The sequence below is a fragment of the Salarias fasciatus genome, chromosome 23 (assembly GCF_902148845.1).
Source record: "Salarias fasciatus chromosome 23, fSalaFa1.1, whole genome shotgun sequence".
NCBI lineage: Eukaryota > Metazoa > Chordata > Actinopteri > Blenniiformes > Blenniidae > Salarias > Salarias fasciatus.
The window spans coordinates 12,403,059-12,420,834 of record NC_043766.1 but is presented as its reverse complement, the minus strand read 5'-3'; the positions used below and the strand labels follow the sequence as shown (position 1 = coordinate 12,420,834).

The 17,776-nt window shown below is 40.1% G+C and overlaps 2 protein-coding genes across 22 annotated transcripts in view; one reads left to right on the top strand and one right to left on the bottom strand.

The window, feature by feature from the left end:
- dock7 (dedicator of cytokinesis 7) overlaps positions 1–17,776 on the bottom strand; it is a 53,221-nt gene that overhangs the window by 20,667 nt on the left and 14,778 nt on the right. For 14 of the 21 annotated variants that reach the window (XM_030082403.1, XM_030082404.1, XM_030082383.1 and 11 more), the window contains 14 exons: positions 17,610–17,690; positions 17,306–17,468; positions 16,601–16,743; positions 16,372–16,465; positions 16,114–16,276; positions 7,145–7,262; positions 6,916–6,986; positions 5,318–5,456; positions 4,924–5,025; positions 4,665–4,751; positions 1,761–1,992; positions 1,122–1,286; positions 862–882; positions 398–567 (listed from right to left, as the gene is read on the bottom strand). In XM_030082403.1, coding sequence (XP_029938263.1) covers positions 398–567; positions 862–882; positions 1,122–1,286; positions 1,761–1,992; positions 4,665–4,751; positions 4,924–5,025; positions 5,318–5,456; positions 6,916–6,986; positions 7,145–7,262; positions 16,114–16,276; positions 16,372–16,465; positions 16,601–16,743; positions 17,306–17,468; positions 17,610–17,690 — 1,749 coding nt within the window. The remainder of the gene's footprint in view (positions 1–397; positions 568–861; positions 883–1,121; positions 1,287–1,760; positions 1,993–4,664; positions 4,752–4,923; positions 5,026–5,317; positions 5,457–6,915; positions 6,987–7,144; positions 7,263–16,113; positions 16,277–16,371; positions 16,466–16,600; positions 16,744–17,305; positions 17,469–17,609; positions 17,691–17,776) is intronic. The other 7 variants (XM_030082388.1, XM_030082393.1, XM_030082395.1 and 4 more) reach the window with 1 other exon arrangement.
- Positions 10,356–14,639, top strand: angptl3 (angiopoietin-like 3). The gene is made up of 7 exons (XM_030082407.1): positions 10,356–11,172; positions 11,658–11,768; positions 11,945–12,056; positions 12,138–12,251; positions 12,544–12,639; positions 13,422–13,694; positions 13,901–14,639. Exons 1-7 carry the CDS (start codon positions 10,645–10,647, stop codon positions 14,083–14,085), a joined length of 1,419 nt encoding a protein of 472 aa, XP_029938267.1. The 5' UTR covers positions 10,356–10,644; the 3' UTR covers positions 14,086–14,639.

Below are 17,776 nucleotides of genomic sequence, written 5' to 3'. Positions count from 1 at the left end.
TTGTTCGTGTGTGCGTCTCTGTGGGTGGGTGTGCGACGGGTTGGCGTTACGGCGGTTAGGAAGATAAGATGTCCAAGCTCATGTTTACGCATTGGCTATACAGTTTACATGTTGATAAAAAGGTCCCTGGGTCACTGTGCACATGGAGGCCTCTATCTTTTTGTGGGTTAAGAAATACTGAATAGATTTAGTGCAACTGCCTCACATGAGTCTCAATACATCGCAAATCACCTGAGAGATACACAAAATCTAAATTGGATGCTCAACAGTGAAACTGTTCTTCTACTGATGCTGATTTTGTCCTCATTGGGGCTGCTCGGAACAGTTTGAGCCTTGCTTCATGCTAAAAACAGAAACTCATCCGGAGTCTGTCAACTGAAAACACCATTGACCTTACCTTGCTGCCAATGATGGAGCGCACCTCGTCGTCTGGAGAGGTGGGCGTACCAGAGATGTCAGGGTTGCTGTTGCTGAGGCTACGGGAGCGGTTGAGATTGAGGCTGGCTGGTCGGACAGCTGACCGGGCCATGGTCGCATAGTGAACCGAACCCCCCAGCCCCCCAGGACCTGAGGCAAGGTAACACACACACAAAAAAAAGGAAAATAAGACAACTGGAATGTGATGCAAACACATTAATGCGTTTATTGTTCAGCTTTTTTTTTCTTTTTTTTTTTTCTTACACTCATCTTAAAGAACTTATTTATCTTTTGTTGGTACTTGTTCAGAAAAAACACCAACTAGAGCAGATTAAATATGATTTAAAGAACTATGTGTCTTTCTTAAAAAATAAAATAAAATAAAATCTGAATCTACGGACAGCTGCACACAGATCAAGATGTACATTACTGGATCATATCTACCTGTTAGGGATGACTTGGTGTCTGTGTTGAGCAGGCAGAAGACAAAATAGATGTAGGGAGAAAAATTCACAAGATAAAAAGAAATAAAAGAAGAAATATTGTGGCAATGAGTTTGGCCAAAATCAAACAGAGAGGATGAGCTGGGAGTTGGATGAAGTAAACTCAAAAACAAGCAAACAAACAAAAAAAACCAATAGAACAGATAAGGAATACATAAACGAAAATGTAAAGAGATTAGGTGTGTTTGACGGGGACGGTACCTGGCGACGGTGAGTTGGGGTCAGTGCTGGGCAAACGGAAGACGTAGTGGATGTAAGACGACAGCAGGCTGTTGCGGCCGTGCATGTCCTGGCTCGTGTCGAGATACTTGTGAAGTCGATTCACAATGGACGCCATGACCTCAAAGGACGCCTGACCCAGATTCACTGCACACAAAACCAAGCACATCGTTTGTGAGGATTACCAGTTCGCTCTTTTCAGAAAGACATTCAGCAACAGCCATGTTTTAAATTCCGGCAAAAAATAATATCCATGTGAAATGACAGGCCAGTCTATTAAATGGCTTGAACATGAAAATCCTGTAAAGAAAATAACCACACTTAATTACAAATCATCAACTGAGTGATCAATTCATCCAGATTTTACCTGTAAGATTTGTTTCTTTGGATAAAGAGATCCTGTAAAATATATGTTCACCTGCTCTCAGTCCCCCAGTGAAGTTTTGATAGCATAGTCTAAAATACAGGACCTCGCAGAAAGAGTGAAATGGGAGTGTACACATTCACATTTGCAGAAAAAAAAATGTATTCACAGTTTGAAGTAGCAAATTTAGTGTGTTCAACATGGTCTTTAAATAAACTGCATGTAGGTAATGTCTTAACTCTCTCATTGCTTCATACCAATTTGGCCAGCGATGACGGGGGGCCGGACTACAAGCAGCACCAGCTTGTCAAGGAGAAGGTGGAGGAATCGAACCACTGGCTCCAACTGGGAAGAGTTGAGCGCTGCGATGCTGGACTTGAGCTCGGTCTCCAGGTTGTTCTCCATGATGCGCATGTCTCCTATCCGGACTGGGAACATGTGCTCATCCAAAGCGTGGACCAAGGCAAAGAACTTATCCAGGTATTGATCCTGTGGATGGAGAGTTAGAAAAATAGTGTGAAATACAATTTGGCAAAAACAAATGTTGGCAACACGATGCATGAAGTGGTATTCACAAGGAGGTGGATGGGATGAGAGGAAAAGGGGGGGTTGGGCTGTGACAGAGACGGATGGAGAGAAAACAGAGCAAAAGGAAGTAACTGAGCTTAAGAAAACACATTAGTGGTAAAGTTAGAACTGCAGAAGGAGGAAAAGGGGGCAGGAATGCAGCAAACTAAAGAGAGCTGGGGTCGACTCGTTTGTACTCGTCTCAAACCTGGTAAGCTCGCTCGCTTGAGTAAAAACCTCAAAAACGAACATTACGACAAGAGCACAGTGGAATCCAGCAAGTCTAATCTGTGCCAGCAGCAGTGATTTATAGGCACATTAGGGCTAGTTCAGCTTCTACGAGCCACAGTCAAGCCCTTCACACTACAGTCAGCACAGAGATGGAGCAGACCACAGTAAATTACTGGCAATGTAAGATTCATCTACTAATGAACTGCTGCTGGGAAGGAATTATTATCTGCATGTGCAAACACCATGTGGCTGCTTCTCCACCGAACTGAAATTTACTAGTGTGATGCTCTTGAAAACAATCCTATGGAAACTGCAATTGCAATAAAACTCTAGTTTATTACTATAAATTAAGTTATTTGTAGAGATCCACTGATACCACTTATTCAAAGGACAAGTAGAAATACGAGTATTAACCTTGAGCCGCTTGCCAACACAGAGTATCGATACAAATACCTCCTAAATGCCATAATGTCTAATTCATTCGCCATACGCAAACAATATGCAAAGGCTACGCATTGCCGCGAATCACCTCTGCACAGCCTCTGTGTCAGCGCTTCGCATTCCGCCAACATCCTTACAGTCGACAGAATACATAAAGCAGTGCGCAGCGTCCGTCCCCACACTCTGGGTTACGTGCTGAGCAGTTAAACTAATGAGCAACATTGGGAAACGCTGCCGGTCTGAATGTCGGCGGTGATTCAGTTGCTGGTGTTGCACAAATAATCTTTCACTCCTCTTCATATTTTGGCAGAACATAGTTCATAGTCTTTTATCATTCTCGCTAATATAAAAGAATATTCAAACCGCTGACATCTCTCGTGCTCTCTTGCATGCGACACTGATTGGACCCTGTATCGGTGCATCCCTAGTTATTTTACAGTAATATTAGATGACAACATTCTGACAGATGAACATAAAAAAGAGGCTATTATTTGAAACGTTGTAACTTCATGATGTTATCACAGACTGCACCACCTTAAAAGACTTCTGCAATGAGGAAAGCAGATTCTTTCTAACTGCCTAATAGCTTGGCATTTATGGATAAAGGGGTTATATTCTGATCATCCTCGGAATTTTTAAAAATATTTTGTGATTGTCCAGATAGTAGCCAATTCTGACAAAATGAGTAACAGCATGTTGCCTATTACCTGTGCAACAAATCTTCACTTTCACCATGTGAGTTTGCTCATCTGATGAACATCAAATTTGGTAAAAATCTTTGCTAAGCCAACCACCCTCAGATATTTCCTACCGCTGATCAAATTGTAAGCCATTTAAGGGAACCCCTGAAGCAAGACGTCTGATCTCAGAGCTGGTCTCGTATTTCTCAACTACGCTAGACTCATCTAATATTAAAATGAAACAAAGCTGGGAAGGTGAGCTGCACATTGAGATCGAGGATGAAACATGGAACAAAGTACTAACAAATATCAAGTCTTGCTCTATAAATGCCAGACTACTGATCCAATACAAGTTAGTTCATAGGTGACATTATTCTAGGACCAGATTACATAAAATCTTCCCTAATTTTTCCCCATTATGTAATAGGTGTAATGCATCAGAAGGGACTCTTACACATCTCTTCTGGTCTTGTCTGAAAATACACAACTTATGGTCTCTCATCTTTCAATGGTTTTCAATTGTTTTTAACATTGTTTTAACTCCTGACCCCGAAACTGCTCTGGTAGGATACTCAAACATGTTGAAAAACCTTGATTGTAACGTGCGTACTGCCTTGACTCTTTGTATGATAATTGCTAAGAGATGTATCCTAAAACTGAGGAAATCTGATGTTGTCCCTAAGTTTGAGACTTGGCTGAGGGAACTCATGAGTATTTTACATGAGGAAAGACTGAGATACGAACACTCCGGTCACATCCTGAAGTTCTCCAGAATATGGAGTCCTGTGTTTGAGCACATGAACGACTAATGCCCACCTACCTCACTTTTATACCCTCCCAGTAAGATGGATAGCTGTATAGTGGAGAAGTAAATACTTCGGCGATTTTTGCTCCCCCATTTTTTTTTTTTAATTTACTTGGTTATTCTATTGTTTTTATTTTTTCTTCTTCTCTTATTTCACGTGTTTGCCAGTGTTGTGAGCTTGTTATTCATTTAGTCTTTTTTTATGTTTTCCTAGTGCTGTTTGTGTCTTTCTCATTGCCTTAAATTCAAATTGAAAATCCTTATAAATAAAACATAAAAAAAAAAAAAAAAAGTAAGCCATTTAAAAAAAAAAAAAAAAAAAACGGCATGAAAACATATTGCAATTGCTTGTGTCTTTAGTTGATCTTCTTAAGATGAATTTGGCTAAATAAAAACATGAAAGTGAAAGGACCTCTTAGGGAACCTGCAACAGATACCTGTGTATGGATGGTTGAAACAGCCACCACTTCCACATTGAATACTCCTCGATGGTTATCCACCCACTTCATTCCAGGAAGAGGGACCTAAAGTACAATAAGATCTGAGTAAATATATGGTTTGTTGTGGATTAATTAAATATCACTTGAAATGAAAAAAAACAACAGTCACAGTTATTCCTTTAACAACTGCTAAAGCACACATCTGTTGCGGTCTGCATGTGGTAACTGATGTTTTGAAAGTGCAGAACTGGCGTACATCTGGGGAGAGAACGGAGTAGGACTGTGGAGGCTTTTCAAGAGACACCGGCAGGCAGAAGTGACCCGTGCGCAGACGCCCGTTCTGCAGCATGGGGATCCACTAGAGAAAAGAAGACAACAGAGATGGGAGAAAAAAATTACACAATTGAAGTGGAGATGGTAGTAAAAAATTAAACAAAAATACAATGAAAGTGAAAAAAATTGACAGTAAATTTAACTTTAAAATCCCATTTGAAATAGATTGTATTTAAAATTCAATAATGCACAGACATTTTGGGTAAATACTGTATATGCCCTCACACACAGATCGTGATAATTGACATATTGTAGCTTGTTTCATGTGTGGAAACATGAATGAGAACAGAGAGGCTGTTTCTACTAGTTCCACATACCGTGTAACCCACAGGGGTCTCCAGTGGTGTGTTCTGCTTCTGCTGGCAGCTGACGTGGTAAAAGGTGAAGAGGATATGGTGGTGGTCTGATAGAGACGCAGGCAACTTGATCTTGACCTCGTCATGGAAGTCAGGGGATCTGCAACAGTAACAAAAAGAATGTGTTAAATACCACAAACCGAGTGACGGACGAGGACTAATCCAGCTAAACTGCTGTGGTTCATTCCAGCTGCCGCCTCAGTGTCATTTCATTTGATTTTTCTGATCAAATCTACATTGCTAATTGAAATGCTAATGTTATCATATACACGAAATGGAAATACAAACATAGTTTCAGTCATCAGCAAGCAAGTAATAATATCATTATCTAATCTGCGTTTGAAGCTTTTTATAAACAGTAGAAACATGAAAGCTCCATGAAAGTTTATACTTCTGAACATCTAAAAATTAATGGAAATGTTAATGCAAGTTTTCTAATAAATGCACTTCACGGGCTAAGTGCTATCTACAAAAATCTACTTGATTTTAGGTTTTTTCCCCCCATTTCATTAAGTTCGGAAATAAAAATCAATCTCATCTGCATTAATTTATTTTCATCTGACCATTTATAACTTGGGACATGCCGTGACAAGCCTGAAGTTCTGTGATCTAAAAAGAGAAAAATTACATAACATATAATGATTCCCTTCAGCTGAATTCTTTCAGGGCCCATGGGAGGAAGCTTTCTCTGTCAAACAGTACACAGAAACAAACAAAACACAATTACAGCTACTCTATAACAAATCCACTAGGATTGCCTAAAAGGATGAGAGCGACCAAAGGAACACAAAAAGGCACAGAGAGGCTTTTATTTCTCATGGGAAAAAGCACTGTGCTTCTGGACGAGAGAAAGAAATTTAGCTTCTATCACTGCGGAAAAGCTGGTGAGTTTGTCAGGACGAGACCCAAATCCAAGACAAACACAAAGGTGGAAAAACATTCAGAATTTCTAAAAAACATATTTTAAACCAGAACTCCTTCAATTGTCATTCAATTCTATCTATGTTGCTTTAGGTACGTTGTCGGGAAATATATGCTTTTGCTGGGTGAATTGAAGACTGTATTAGTAGCACAGTTAAAGCTAAATACTTTGACTTTTACACAATTGTTTTCGTGATGACATTATTCATTCGTTAATAAGTTATAGTGTAAAGGGTGTGATCTCTGGGAGACAAATGATGAACTGCTGGATGTTCTAAAGTGGTGATAAAAAAACAGACCCTCCCTAGAAATAGAAGAATTTATTCCAAGGAATTGAACTTGTCACTGTGTTGATTTGCGTGATTTTTCTAAATTTATATAAATATGCAAAATATCTTTGAAGCTATGGCAGACATTGTGATCTTAGCAGCATCTCAAAAACAGACTGATTTTAAATAATTTTGCGTATAAAGTGGATAAATCACAAATAAACAGCACAATGGCTGATCGTACCTGTCAATATAGCCTTTTTAATAAATCAAAAACGTTTGGAAGCTGCTACAATACAGCGCATGTTAAAGAATGTTTCAGCATCAACAACAAAAAATAAACAAAAAACAAAACACACACACACTCACCTGTTATGGTACACCACTGCAGTGTAGGCCTCTTTGGAGAAATCTGCACAACTTGATTTCCCGAATATCACCTGAGTTGTAAAGAGCAGTAACATAACAGACAATCACACAGCCATCAGGAAAATGTATCTGTAGCATATCATGACATGATAAACTAACAGGAACATTGGTTATAATGAGACAGACATTTGGTTCAAAAACAAGTATCGTGTCTTTCAATATGGCGTACCGGCATTGCATTGTTTGGATCTTCTCCATTCATAAATTGCACTTTCACGGTGATGTTACGGGCTGAGCCTTGGCGGTTCGCAAAGTTAAGACTCTGAGGGTTCACATACAGCAGATTCCTGGAAACCACAAATACATATGCGGACACACACACACACACACACACACACACACACACACACACACACACACACACACACACACACACACACAAAGAACAAATTATGCATTATCATAATAAATCAGATTATGCATTTCTATAAAAAAAATTCAGAACAAAATACATAAACCTGCATCATAGACAAACAAGAATTAAAAGCAAAAACATCTGGCATTGCGAGCATGATATTAAAAGACCACATGTCTGTTTCGATGTGAGTGTGTGTGTGTGTGGTTATCCATCTCTCTGTGTCTGTGCTGTGATTGACTGTTGTAGCCTCCGCTCACCCATCGTTAGCTGGGAGTGGCTCCAGCCCAGCGCGACCCTGAACACGGAAAGATGTGCATTTCTTTTTCTGATCAAAGGGTTATTTTCTGCTCTTTCTCCATACATTTCGGTTACAAAAATTCTATAAATATGCTGAGAAGCAAGAGGCGGTCCCTGAACAGAATGTATAAAATAAGCAGAGGATCAGCTGACAAACCGCAGTGACGTGGGAGAAAGCTCCACAGAGACCACAGCTGGAACCACAACAGAAATGGAAGCGTGGGAATCTCTGATGGTTACAATTTCACCCATTTTATTCTTCAGTCATATCCATATAGCATGTCCTTACAATGGCACTAGCTGCTTTCAAGTAGGCCATTGCACTTGAACGGAAGTACACCCCAGAATGACTTCACCATTTCAAAAACCTGAAAGACCCAAGTAAACACAAATGGTATGGTCCATTGGTCAGTTCGTCTCATCAGATTCAGCGTAAGTTAATCAGTACCCATGCGACAATGCGCAGGCAGATCTCACTCTTCAAACTCCACCGTTCCCCAGTGCACTCGCTGACAGCCGCTCCCGTACGCACATTCAATACCGCTGGTCTGAGTCTACATGAGGGGAAAACAACTCTGCAGGAAAAAGTTTGCTTTTGAACTCTGGGAAGAGGTGACAGATTAAAACACTGATGCCACAGCCTGTAGCTACTTACAACACTAGCAAAACAGTGCATATATGGGATTTTTTACCAAATAAAATAATACCGAAAGACTCGGACATGAACAAATGGCTCCAGATATAAGGGAAATATAAAACAACATTTTTCCCTTAATGTCAGAGTACACAGCAATGGCATTCATGAAATTTTTCAAATATCTGCTTAAACGTTTCTAGAACCAAATAAATATAATGTCATTCTCACAGTAATCAATAACAACTACTTAACTTTTTTTGTGAAAAATCAAATGGATCTGCACATGGATCATAGCAGTTTGTGTTTATCATCGATTACTGAAGTGCTTTTTAATAGAGAAGCAATAATTTCTTCACATTAATGAACAAACAAACAAACAAAACAAAGGTAAACATACAAAAAGTCCAAGATGGATGTATTTGTTTTGTTAAGTTGCTAAGTTTAGATGTGGGAGCATTTATTTTACATTATTTTGTCCTTTGCATCTTGCGGACCAGGTCTTTTCTTAAGCTGTTGAGTATCCGAGAAACAGATGTCAAGAAGATTATCTATGAGACTTGTATGCAACCCCCGCCTCCAATCCCCCACAAAGCAAACCGGTTTATCAACATGGGATTCTTGAAACTGTTTCAAACTGACTGGAGAGGCATAGCTCACTCCCATGTTTGTATTTTTATCAGCAAAACTGAACTTGGCAGACAATGTTTGTTCCAGACACAAGTCCAGTTTAGCTGCAAACATAAACTCCTTGCTGTTAAACCACAGAACAGACCACAGAACTAACCACTGTGCTGGAATGAAGGATGGTGATTTGTGAATACCATTGCCAGCTTCTTTGCTGATAAAGTAAATTCTTCGCGTTTACTCAGTTGAGGGGCAATTCTTTTCACCCTATAATCCTCTCTTTCTGCTTGGTTAACAATGGAAAAGTACTCTTCTTCATGGCAGACTTCATTACAGAGGTGTATTCTGCTGCATTGTAACAGTTAAAGTAGATAGTAGGTAAAGTAGTAAAGAGTTACCATTGACAGCAATGAGCAAAACATCAACGTTACAATACAAAATGCTTTGAAACAAAGCACTAACCTTTATTTAGGGTCTACGAATAAACTGAAAACCGATCTAAAATGTAACTAATTGATAAGGAATAGAGCCAATAATCTGACTTAACTTAATTTTTTCTTTGTCAAGAACAGTGGATAACCCACCATCAAGAAAGTCCAAAATAAAACTGCAAATAAATAATAATTAAAAAAAAGATTGAACAATATCGATGAATTAAAAAAAGTTAGAAAATTGGAAATAGTTTCAAGCAGTTATACGCTTTTTTCTGGAAATGCAGAAACACTCAGTTTGGCACGAAAAGCTATAATATTCATATTCTAATTAAATATCACACAGTCATTTCTCTGATTAGTTTCTCCCAATCTCTGGTAGAAGGTGAGCATTAATCAACATTTCAAAACTGTGAGAAACAACTTCTTTCCCCATAAAATAGTTTTTACGACGGAAGCGAAATCGCACAGTAACTCTTTAAAAGCTGGGAGCTTATCAGTAAACTATATAGTAAACGATATATTTCCCATTTCATGTCCAGAGGTGTCAGAAATATCTCACACATCACGACCAACTTTGAAAAAAAAAAAAAAAAAAAAAAAAAAAAGGCAAGAGCGAGCAATAAAGCTACCATGATGAGTACACACTGTCCAAACTCTACAACATCATTCACGGCCTGAAGCTCAACCCTGGCACAGATGACAGGGCCGCTCCCCTCCCCACACACACACACACACACACACACAAAAAGAGAAGGGGTGGAGAGAAAGTCTGGTGTTGGGCTGATTCAGCATGATGTTAAATCAAACCTGGGAGCATTAATTACACACAGCATTATCAATCAGAGCAAAGTGTGCGGACGGTTATAAGGTTTGAGATTGATCAGACTGACGATCCATCAAAAACAGCGACGGCCATTGTTGGCTTTCTGCTGATCAGCTAAAGCGCAGCTACACAGATGGAGAGCAGGGCAGGGTAGAGTAGGGTGTTGTACATAGAGGGGATTGGGGTTAAATGGTTAGTAGAGGGAGGGGGAGGGGGTTCTATATGTCATTTGCTCACTGCTGTGATTTGTTTGTTCGAGAGAGGGAGGGCCTGAGGGGGATTTGGGAGGAGGTGGGGTACAAACCTAAAAACAGTAGGGTTTAATGATCAGCTAATCCCCCCTCCTCTACTGTGAGGGCAGTTATATAGCACACGGCAGCCTGCTGCTCATATCACCTCAGCAGCAAGGAGGGAGAGAGAAGAGTTAAGAAGGAGAGGAGAAATACAACGTATTAGAAAATAACTCCACAGTCCAGGACTAGAAAAGAGAACTACGATGAAGACTCTTAGCTTGTTGGTGACGCTTGCCGGTTTCACTGCCGTTCTCTGTGTGGAGACCTCAACTAGGCAAGAATATCTCAATCTGCCTATCCTGAGTTTATCCACAGCGCCGAGTCCAACAGAAGCAAAGTCTCGCTTTGCCATGCTCGACGATGTCCGCCTCCTTGCAAACGGCCTCCTCCAGTTAGGACAGAGTTTACGGGAGTTCGTCCACAAGACCAAGGTCCAAATCAACGACATCTTCCAGAAGCTCAACATCTTCGACCGCTCCTTTTACCAGCTCTCCGTGGTCACTTCAGAGATTAAGGAGGAAGAGGAAGAGCTCAAGAAGACCACCAACTTCTTGAAGGCAAACAATGAGGAGATCCGCAACTTGTCGCTGGAAATCAACTCAAAGATCAACAGCATCCTGCAGGAGCGAACGCAACTCCTGAGCAAGGTGGGGAGTCTGGAGGACAGGCTGAAAGGACTGTCGCAGAGCGTGATCCCTGCTGACCAGCTCAGTGAAATAACAACGCTTAAGGTGAGCAACCCCAGCTTTCTATAGCTGTTCTTCACAACTATGCATGTAAGCACATCTGAAACTGAAAATGCATTCACTTAAGAGAAAAAAAAAATAAGTCAGAAGACACTGTTGCAGGTTAAGTTTTCCTGCAACTGAGTTACATACTGAAATGCATTCAAGGATCTCAACCCACTTTAATAATATCGATAAACAGTCAATTATAAGGAGAAATAGCAATGAGTGCAAGATAACTGCAGCATTGCGAGCGACAATCAAGGTATAATTGTTGTATTACTGTGTCTAACCAGCGCCATGTGGTCAAAAGAGAACATGTGAAACAGATTAAAGCTTTTAATAAATATATGTGACATTCTGTTCTGTCGTGTCAGTGATCAACAGAGGGGTTTCTTTACTTTCTGAAAAGGTGCTCTTCGCAGCGATGCAATCAAAACAACACACATATAAGCATGATGCAAGAAGCCTGTTTGTTGGGTGTTTCACAGGACGTGATAGAAGCTCAGGAGAAAACGATCACCAGCCTCCTGAAAGCTGTGAACGAGCAGCACGACCAGCTTGACAACCAGAAAATCAAGATTAAAAATCTGGAGGAGAAGGTACTTTTTCCTTAAAAAGTTATACATTTTAAAGTGTTGAGAATATTAGGGTCTTTTAATTATCTGAGTGTATTGCTCCTTTAAAATATGCAGAGAGAAACTGTTCTTTTTTTTTTTTTCGATTTAAGGTTGATAACTTCACCTAACATCAAAGGTCTGTTTGCATCCTCTTGCAGCTCAGTTACGACAGTTTTCAGGACACAGTCGATAAGCCTGTGAATTCAGACTCTGCGGCCCCTGATTTGTTTGAATATCTGACTGGAAACTCCACTGGCCTGGACACAATCGGTAAATAATTCAGTTTTTCATTTAGCATACGAAATGACTGAGATGAATGATTTTACATGGATTTTCTTAACTGTGTTTCAGAATTTGCCGCAGATTGCAGTGAGCTGTTTAACAAAGGAGAGGCCAACAGTGGGATTTACATTGTCAAACCAAACCAATCAGAACCGTTCAATGTTTACTGCGAAATGGATTCAGGTAGGTGCAGCTTCAGCATCAAAAAGCATTCCTGTACTCAGAGCTACACACATTTCTGAGATAGAACCCTAGTAGATATGCAAATATATCTAATCAACAGGCCAGTAGTCTACAAAGGTTATCAAGCTAAAAGAGAGAAAAAAAAAATGGAGGTTATTGATAAGAGCAGTCAGAGGAAAGGAAATCACAGTCACGTTATCAGTGATAAAGAGGCTTTTGGCCCCTGAGTAAACGTCTGTCTGGCTTCTGCAACTGTCACTCAAGGTAATAATGAATCTTATTTCTTCTTTAGATGGAGGTTCGACAGTCATCCAGCGCAGAGTTGATGGTGCAGTCGAGTTTGACCAGCCGTGGGAGAACTATGAGAAAGGCTTTGGAGACATGGAAAGTGAGTTGACCTCATTTCCATAGTTCATAATGGATGTGGGATATATTGCAGTTGCTTGTTTGCATAATTAAACAACTAGCTTTCCATGAGCAGAGTGACCACCTGTCACTAATATCCAGCTGTGGCAGGAACATTCATGTTAATCACTAACTTAACTTTCAAAAGTGGGAGTATTTTCAAGTACTTCCTACAATGGCGGTTTCATGAAATAGTAAGTGTTATTCATCAGCCCAGAAGAGGCAAAGTGACTTCTAGTATTGTCTGAGTACACAGTCAATTTGGCCGGTTTCCCGGCCTGTCTGCGAAAGCTCACACAGCAGTTCATGCATGAGTTCACGGTGGTTTTCAAAACAAAAGGTGACTGCAGCTTTGAAATTTAGCTACAACTTGCCGATTGCCTACCTTGAGATTGTACCTTACATAGATATGCCTTTCTTACTGTTGCAGGAAAATGTTTTGCAAATAACAGTGTCTCATAAAAAAACAAAACAAACAAAAAACAACAAAAAAAAAACACACCGATAACAAAACTGAGATATAATGAATACAAATTTGCACAAGCCTTAGAATGTTTTCAGCTTCCATTTCCCACTGTGCAGATGGACAGACAGCTTCCAGGACTTTCCTTCAGATACAATAAAAAAAGTCTATCGATGGGGAACTTGCTTCATGCTCCACATTAAGAAATACCTATTTTCACTTGTTGTAGTGGCTTATTTTTTCTCACTTTGTGTTTAGTCTCGGAATGTTTACATGTTATTGAAGCATGATGTGTTATGCAGAGGACTTCTGGCTGGGCCTGAAGAAGATCTACAGCCTCACTCAGCAGGGGAGTCACATCCTGCGTGTGGATCTAGAGGACTGGAAGGAGGAGAAGCACTGGGCCGAGTACCGCTTCTCACTGGAAGGTCCCTCCAAGGACTACACCCTTCATGTCAGCCACCTGTCGGGTGACTTGTCGGACGTTATGGGAAATGGTACCGGCATCAGATTCTCCACAAAAGACAGAAACAATGACAACCACCGCAGTGCTAACTGTCTTCGTAATTACACAGGTAAAGAGCATTCAGGCTGACTCAACATCAACAGAGTGACCTGTATCTCCAGCATCAGTAATGAAAGACATTGCAGACTTTGTTGTTGCTGGAAACGATCATTTATATAACATTGCTTAATATTAAGTAGCAACGGTTTTTAATGTTGTAGTTTTGAATTGAAATTTTTGAAAGCTCATTTTCTTTCTGTTGTGATCCTCTGGCAGGAGGGTGGTGGTTCAACGTTTGCGGCGAAACCAACCTTAACGGAAGGTACTTGTGGTTGAGGGCAAGAGGACGCTCAGTCAGGAGGAAGGGAATCCACCTGAGGTCTAGCACCGGATCATCATACAACCTGAAGATGACCAAGCTCACCATACGCCCAGCCCCGACTGCTGACAGCACCAACTAGGCCCCACAGCTCAAACAAAGCCCCCCGGCGCTTTCTGCATACACTGACAATATCCAATGCTCGGCCAAAAATTTCCATTGAAGCACCGCTCGCTTTTCCTATGCCTGCGTCAAAGCCAGCGGCGGACATCCACATCGTATGGCATCGTATGATGCAACATGACATGTCGGTTGTTAACCTACAGGGTGTAATTCAGCTAGGACAGCAGAACTGTTGTTATGCAACCGCTGCAATCACTTGCAAAACAGATATATCGATCCACATCAGCAACCCAATTAAGTGTCAGCTGACAAAGGTCAGAAAGCCGCAGCCGGGCAAATGACTGTTGAGGAGCTTCAAACCTAAATGTGGGACTGCTTCGCCATTTTTAGGTTCACTGAAATGTATCTGACACCTTCTATGTTAACCAAGCCATTTCACTGTACATTTTATTTTTGTGATGTTATGCTAACTTGCATGTTTTCAGGAATGAGAGGCGCAACAGCCAACAGACTATTACATAAAGCATGTAAAATTTACATCAAGGCTCCAGAAAAACTGCACGTCCGACTCCTTTAAAAAGTGGATTTACTGGTGCTTTTGTAATATGATAGATTTGCTCTTTTTGATTGATATTTTCCACATCCAGAATGCACAAAGTAGGTGCAATATCATCTGGTAAATTCAGCAAAAAAGAAAAAAAAAAGTGATGAAAAGCTTCGACAGCGCACTGATGACGCTTTTGTCTTTGTCTTTTATTTTCTATTCTGTAAAGTATTTAAACTGTGTTGAAGCTATTGTGTGATTTAGGCTGTTATGTGAACCAAAAGCTTATTTTCTGTGTATTGCTTTAGTTATTGAGTCATATTGACTTTTGTTCGTTATTGCATTGTAACTAATTGTATTGTAAACATGCCTCTTGCTATCATACTAACCGTCATGAAGACAAGTAGCCTTGTGCAGTAGCAGACTATATTTATGAAAACAAAATAAATCGTTCTGTCCAAATAACCACTATGTGTCCATTTATTTTAGTTTTTGAAAGGGTGCAAAACACTAAAGATGTGTATGAATATCATGTCAAACAGTCCACACACACGCACACACTCACATGCGCACACACACAGGAAATAATTCTGCAGACTGGACTGGTTGAGGCCCTTTCAGTAGCTATGTTTGCTAATGTTTATCTCTCCCAGTGACCTTGACAAAAATAGACCTTGTTCAAGTGGAATATGTACACTCAGGACACAGACCACATCTCCTGGTGGAAGCACAAAGCACTAGCGGTTAAGCGTCACCCAGCCAAAGTGTCAGTGTTGTACAAAAAGATTTGCTTTGAGACGGTTAGGTCTATATTAGGTCTATATAATTGTCCTCTAATGCAGAGAAAATTAATCATAAATCAATCGGTTTAAAAAAACATGAGCATTGCAAATCATTCACTGTTGATACACATGAGTAAACAGAGTTAGTGTGTGTGCTATTCCGTTTGAGCGCCAACAACCTCAGTGACACGGAGCATGACTGGATAGTTGAAGCAAGAGACGCGCAATATTATAAGCTCCACATCTTCACAGACCCATTTAAATCACAATGAACTGACCTGAAATTCATATTTCTGAAAATATGACAAGGTGATGAAAAACTGCTTCATATGCTCAGTGATCAACACAATAAAATAGATCTTATAAACAAATATATTCTGCACAACCAGCTTCACATTGCCTATTTTTCAAAATCTTTTGAAAAGATCTAATGTCTGCATTATTTCAACAATCATCTAAAAAATAAGTTCATTTGAAAATTGCAAAGACTTCATGTATATCTCAATATATCAAAAACACATGTATTGGCATTTAAATATGTGCCTATATATCATCAAATAGGGTTGGCCGTAAGATTTGTGAAATACCAGGGGAGCACATAGTGCAATGAAATCAGAAATTTGCATCAGAACACTAAACACATAGAAAGAGGAGTATTTATCGTACTATCGAAAGAAAGCAGACTGACTTGAGAAATAATAGATGGCTCATGTTTCTGTACCTGTATGTGGTGTTTGGCACATAGACATCCCTGGCAGGGAACTCCAGGATCTCTCTGGTTGGGCGCACCCTGCTGTCTGGGTAAGGTTTAACCTGAAGCAGGTCTGGGGTCAGACAATAGTGGGGGTTCTCTGGAGCTGGAGAAATGTCCAATTTCAACTGAGCTGTGAACAAAAATCACATGGCGCGGGGAGAGGAAGGGAAAATATCAAAAAATGACCAAACATGATAAAGCAAAGCAAAGCAGAGATATTTGTACCTGTAATGGGTCTGAGTCTTCTCAGCACTGATGAAGGCCTTCTCATGTCAGCCAAGAACTTATACAAATCCTCATCACTAAGTCTGTCCCCCTCCTAAAAACGTGCAGTATTGAATAAAAAAAAACAACAGAAAATTTAAAGCACACAGCAAAATACTACTAATGGTAGATTTACAAGTGAAGAAAGAACATGCAGAGAGAATAAATGTGCAAGAGAACGTATGCACACCTGTTTGAAGAAGTTGGTGATGGTGAGTGTTGCAGGTCTGAAGCCTGTCAAACTACACGATTCATCCCCACTGGTGGTTCTCTCAAGAGAACGTCTTCCCATGATGCTCGAGTTCCTTCGTTCAGACCAGGAGCCTTTTCTCTCTGCACGCAGACAAATTAAAAAACAAAACAAAACACGGAATAATTATTTTAAAACATGATTTTTTTTTCCCTTTCATTTTAACAACCAAAACATTTTTCACCAATATATTTTCCCCATATAACTTAACATGTGTTTCTTTGATCATTAGCTATTTCCCAACAAACTGAACAGTCAGCATCAAAGATAGTGAGTGAGGTCAAAGGTTAGACAAACAAAACGACTCAAACCTAAAATAACACACAGAAAATCAATATGACTGGATTCTTTGTTTGGATGTTTTGCTCTTTGTTTGAGTTTGTTGTCCATACTATGTGTTGTTTAAACATTTTTTTTTCCAAAAAAAGTCTTTAAAGTGCGGTAATGTATTGACTTGTCCATGAGCCCAGTGCGTGACGGTCAGGTTTGTTGTGATCTCTGCTCCCCTACATTTGTGACACAGAAATGTTGATGACTCATCAAACCTTGCTCCTCATCGCAAATGACTTTATAACGAGACACAAACTGCGATGTCTACAGTTAAATCCGTAATTCGGAGCTTTGTGTGAAATTACAAAGTCAAACCTGAAAGGCTCATCTCCAGCTCTGTATCCCTCTCAAGACTGCCAGCGCTGTTTACAATGTTCATTAGATGGATGGCGGTCCACGCAAAAGGCATTCGGTATCGGCCCAGACGCTGACAGAACTGCTCCGACTGGCTGCGAAGCTTCTCCAGTTTCTCCTTATTCTATTAAGCAAAAATATGTGATTTGTTAAAAAACATAAAATACAAATCTGCACAGCCTTAAAAAGTCTATTATACCTGGAAAAAAAAAATACTGTTTACTGTTATATGTGCCATCTCACATCTGATTCACAATGATCATACCTTGGCAGCATCAGATTCTTTGAAGACCATATAAGGCTCTGCACACTCCCCAATATCACCTTGCTGCAGTACCTTTTCTAACTGTGGACAAAGCACAGATTTCAGTGAATATACTGAATGTGAATATGGACTGGATGGGTCCAAAAGTGATTCACTAGTAGTTTGAA

Bases quoted from the DNA above. Each gene is read 5' to 3' on its own strand.
- angptl3 (XM_030082407.1), top strand. From the start codon at position 10,645: ATGAAGACTCTTAGCTTGTTGGTGACGCTTGCCGGTTTCACTGCCGTT. The intron at 12,057-12,137 runs GTAAATAATTCA...ACTGTGTTTCAG, and splicing joins CACTGGCCTGGACACAATCG to AATTTGCCGCAGATTGCAGT. The intron at 13,695-13,900 runs GTAAAGAGCATT...ATCCTCTGGCAG, and splicing joins CTGTCTTCGTAATTACACAG to GAGGGTGGTGGTTCAACGTT.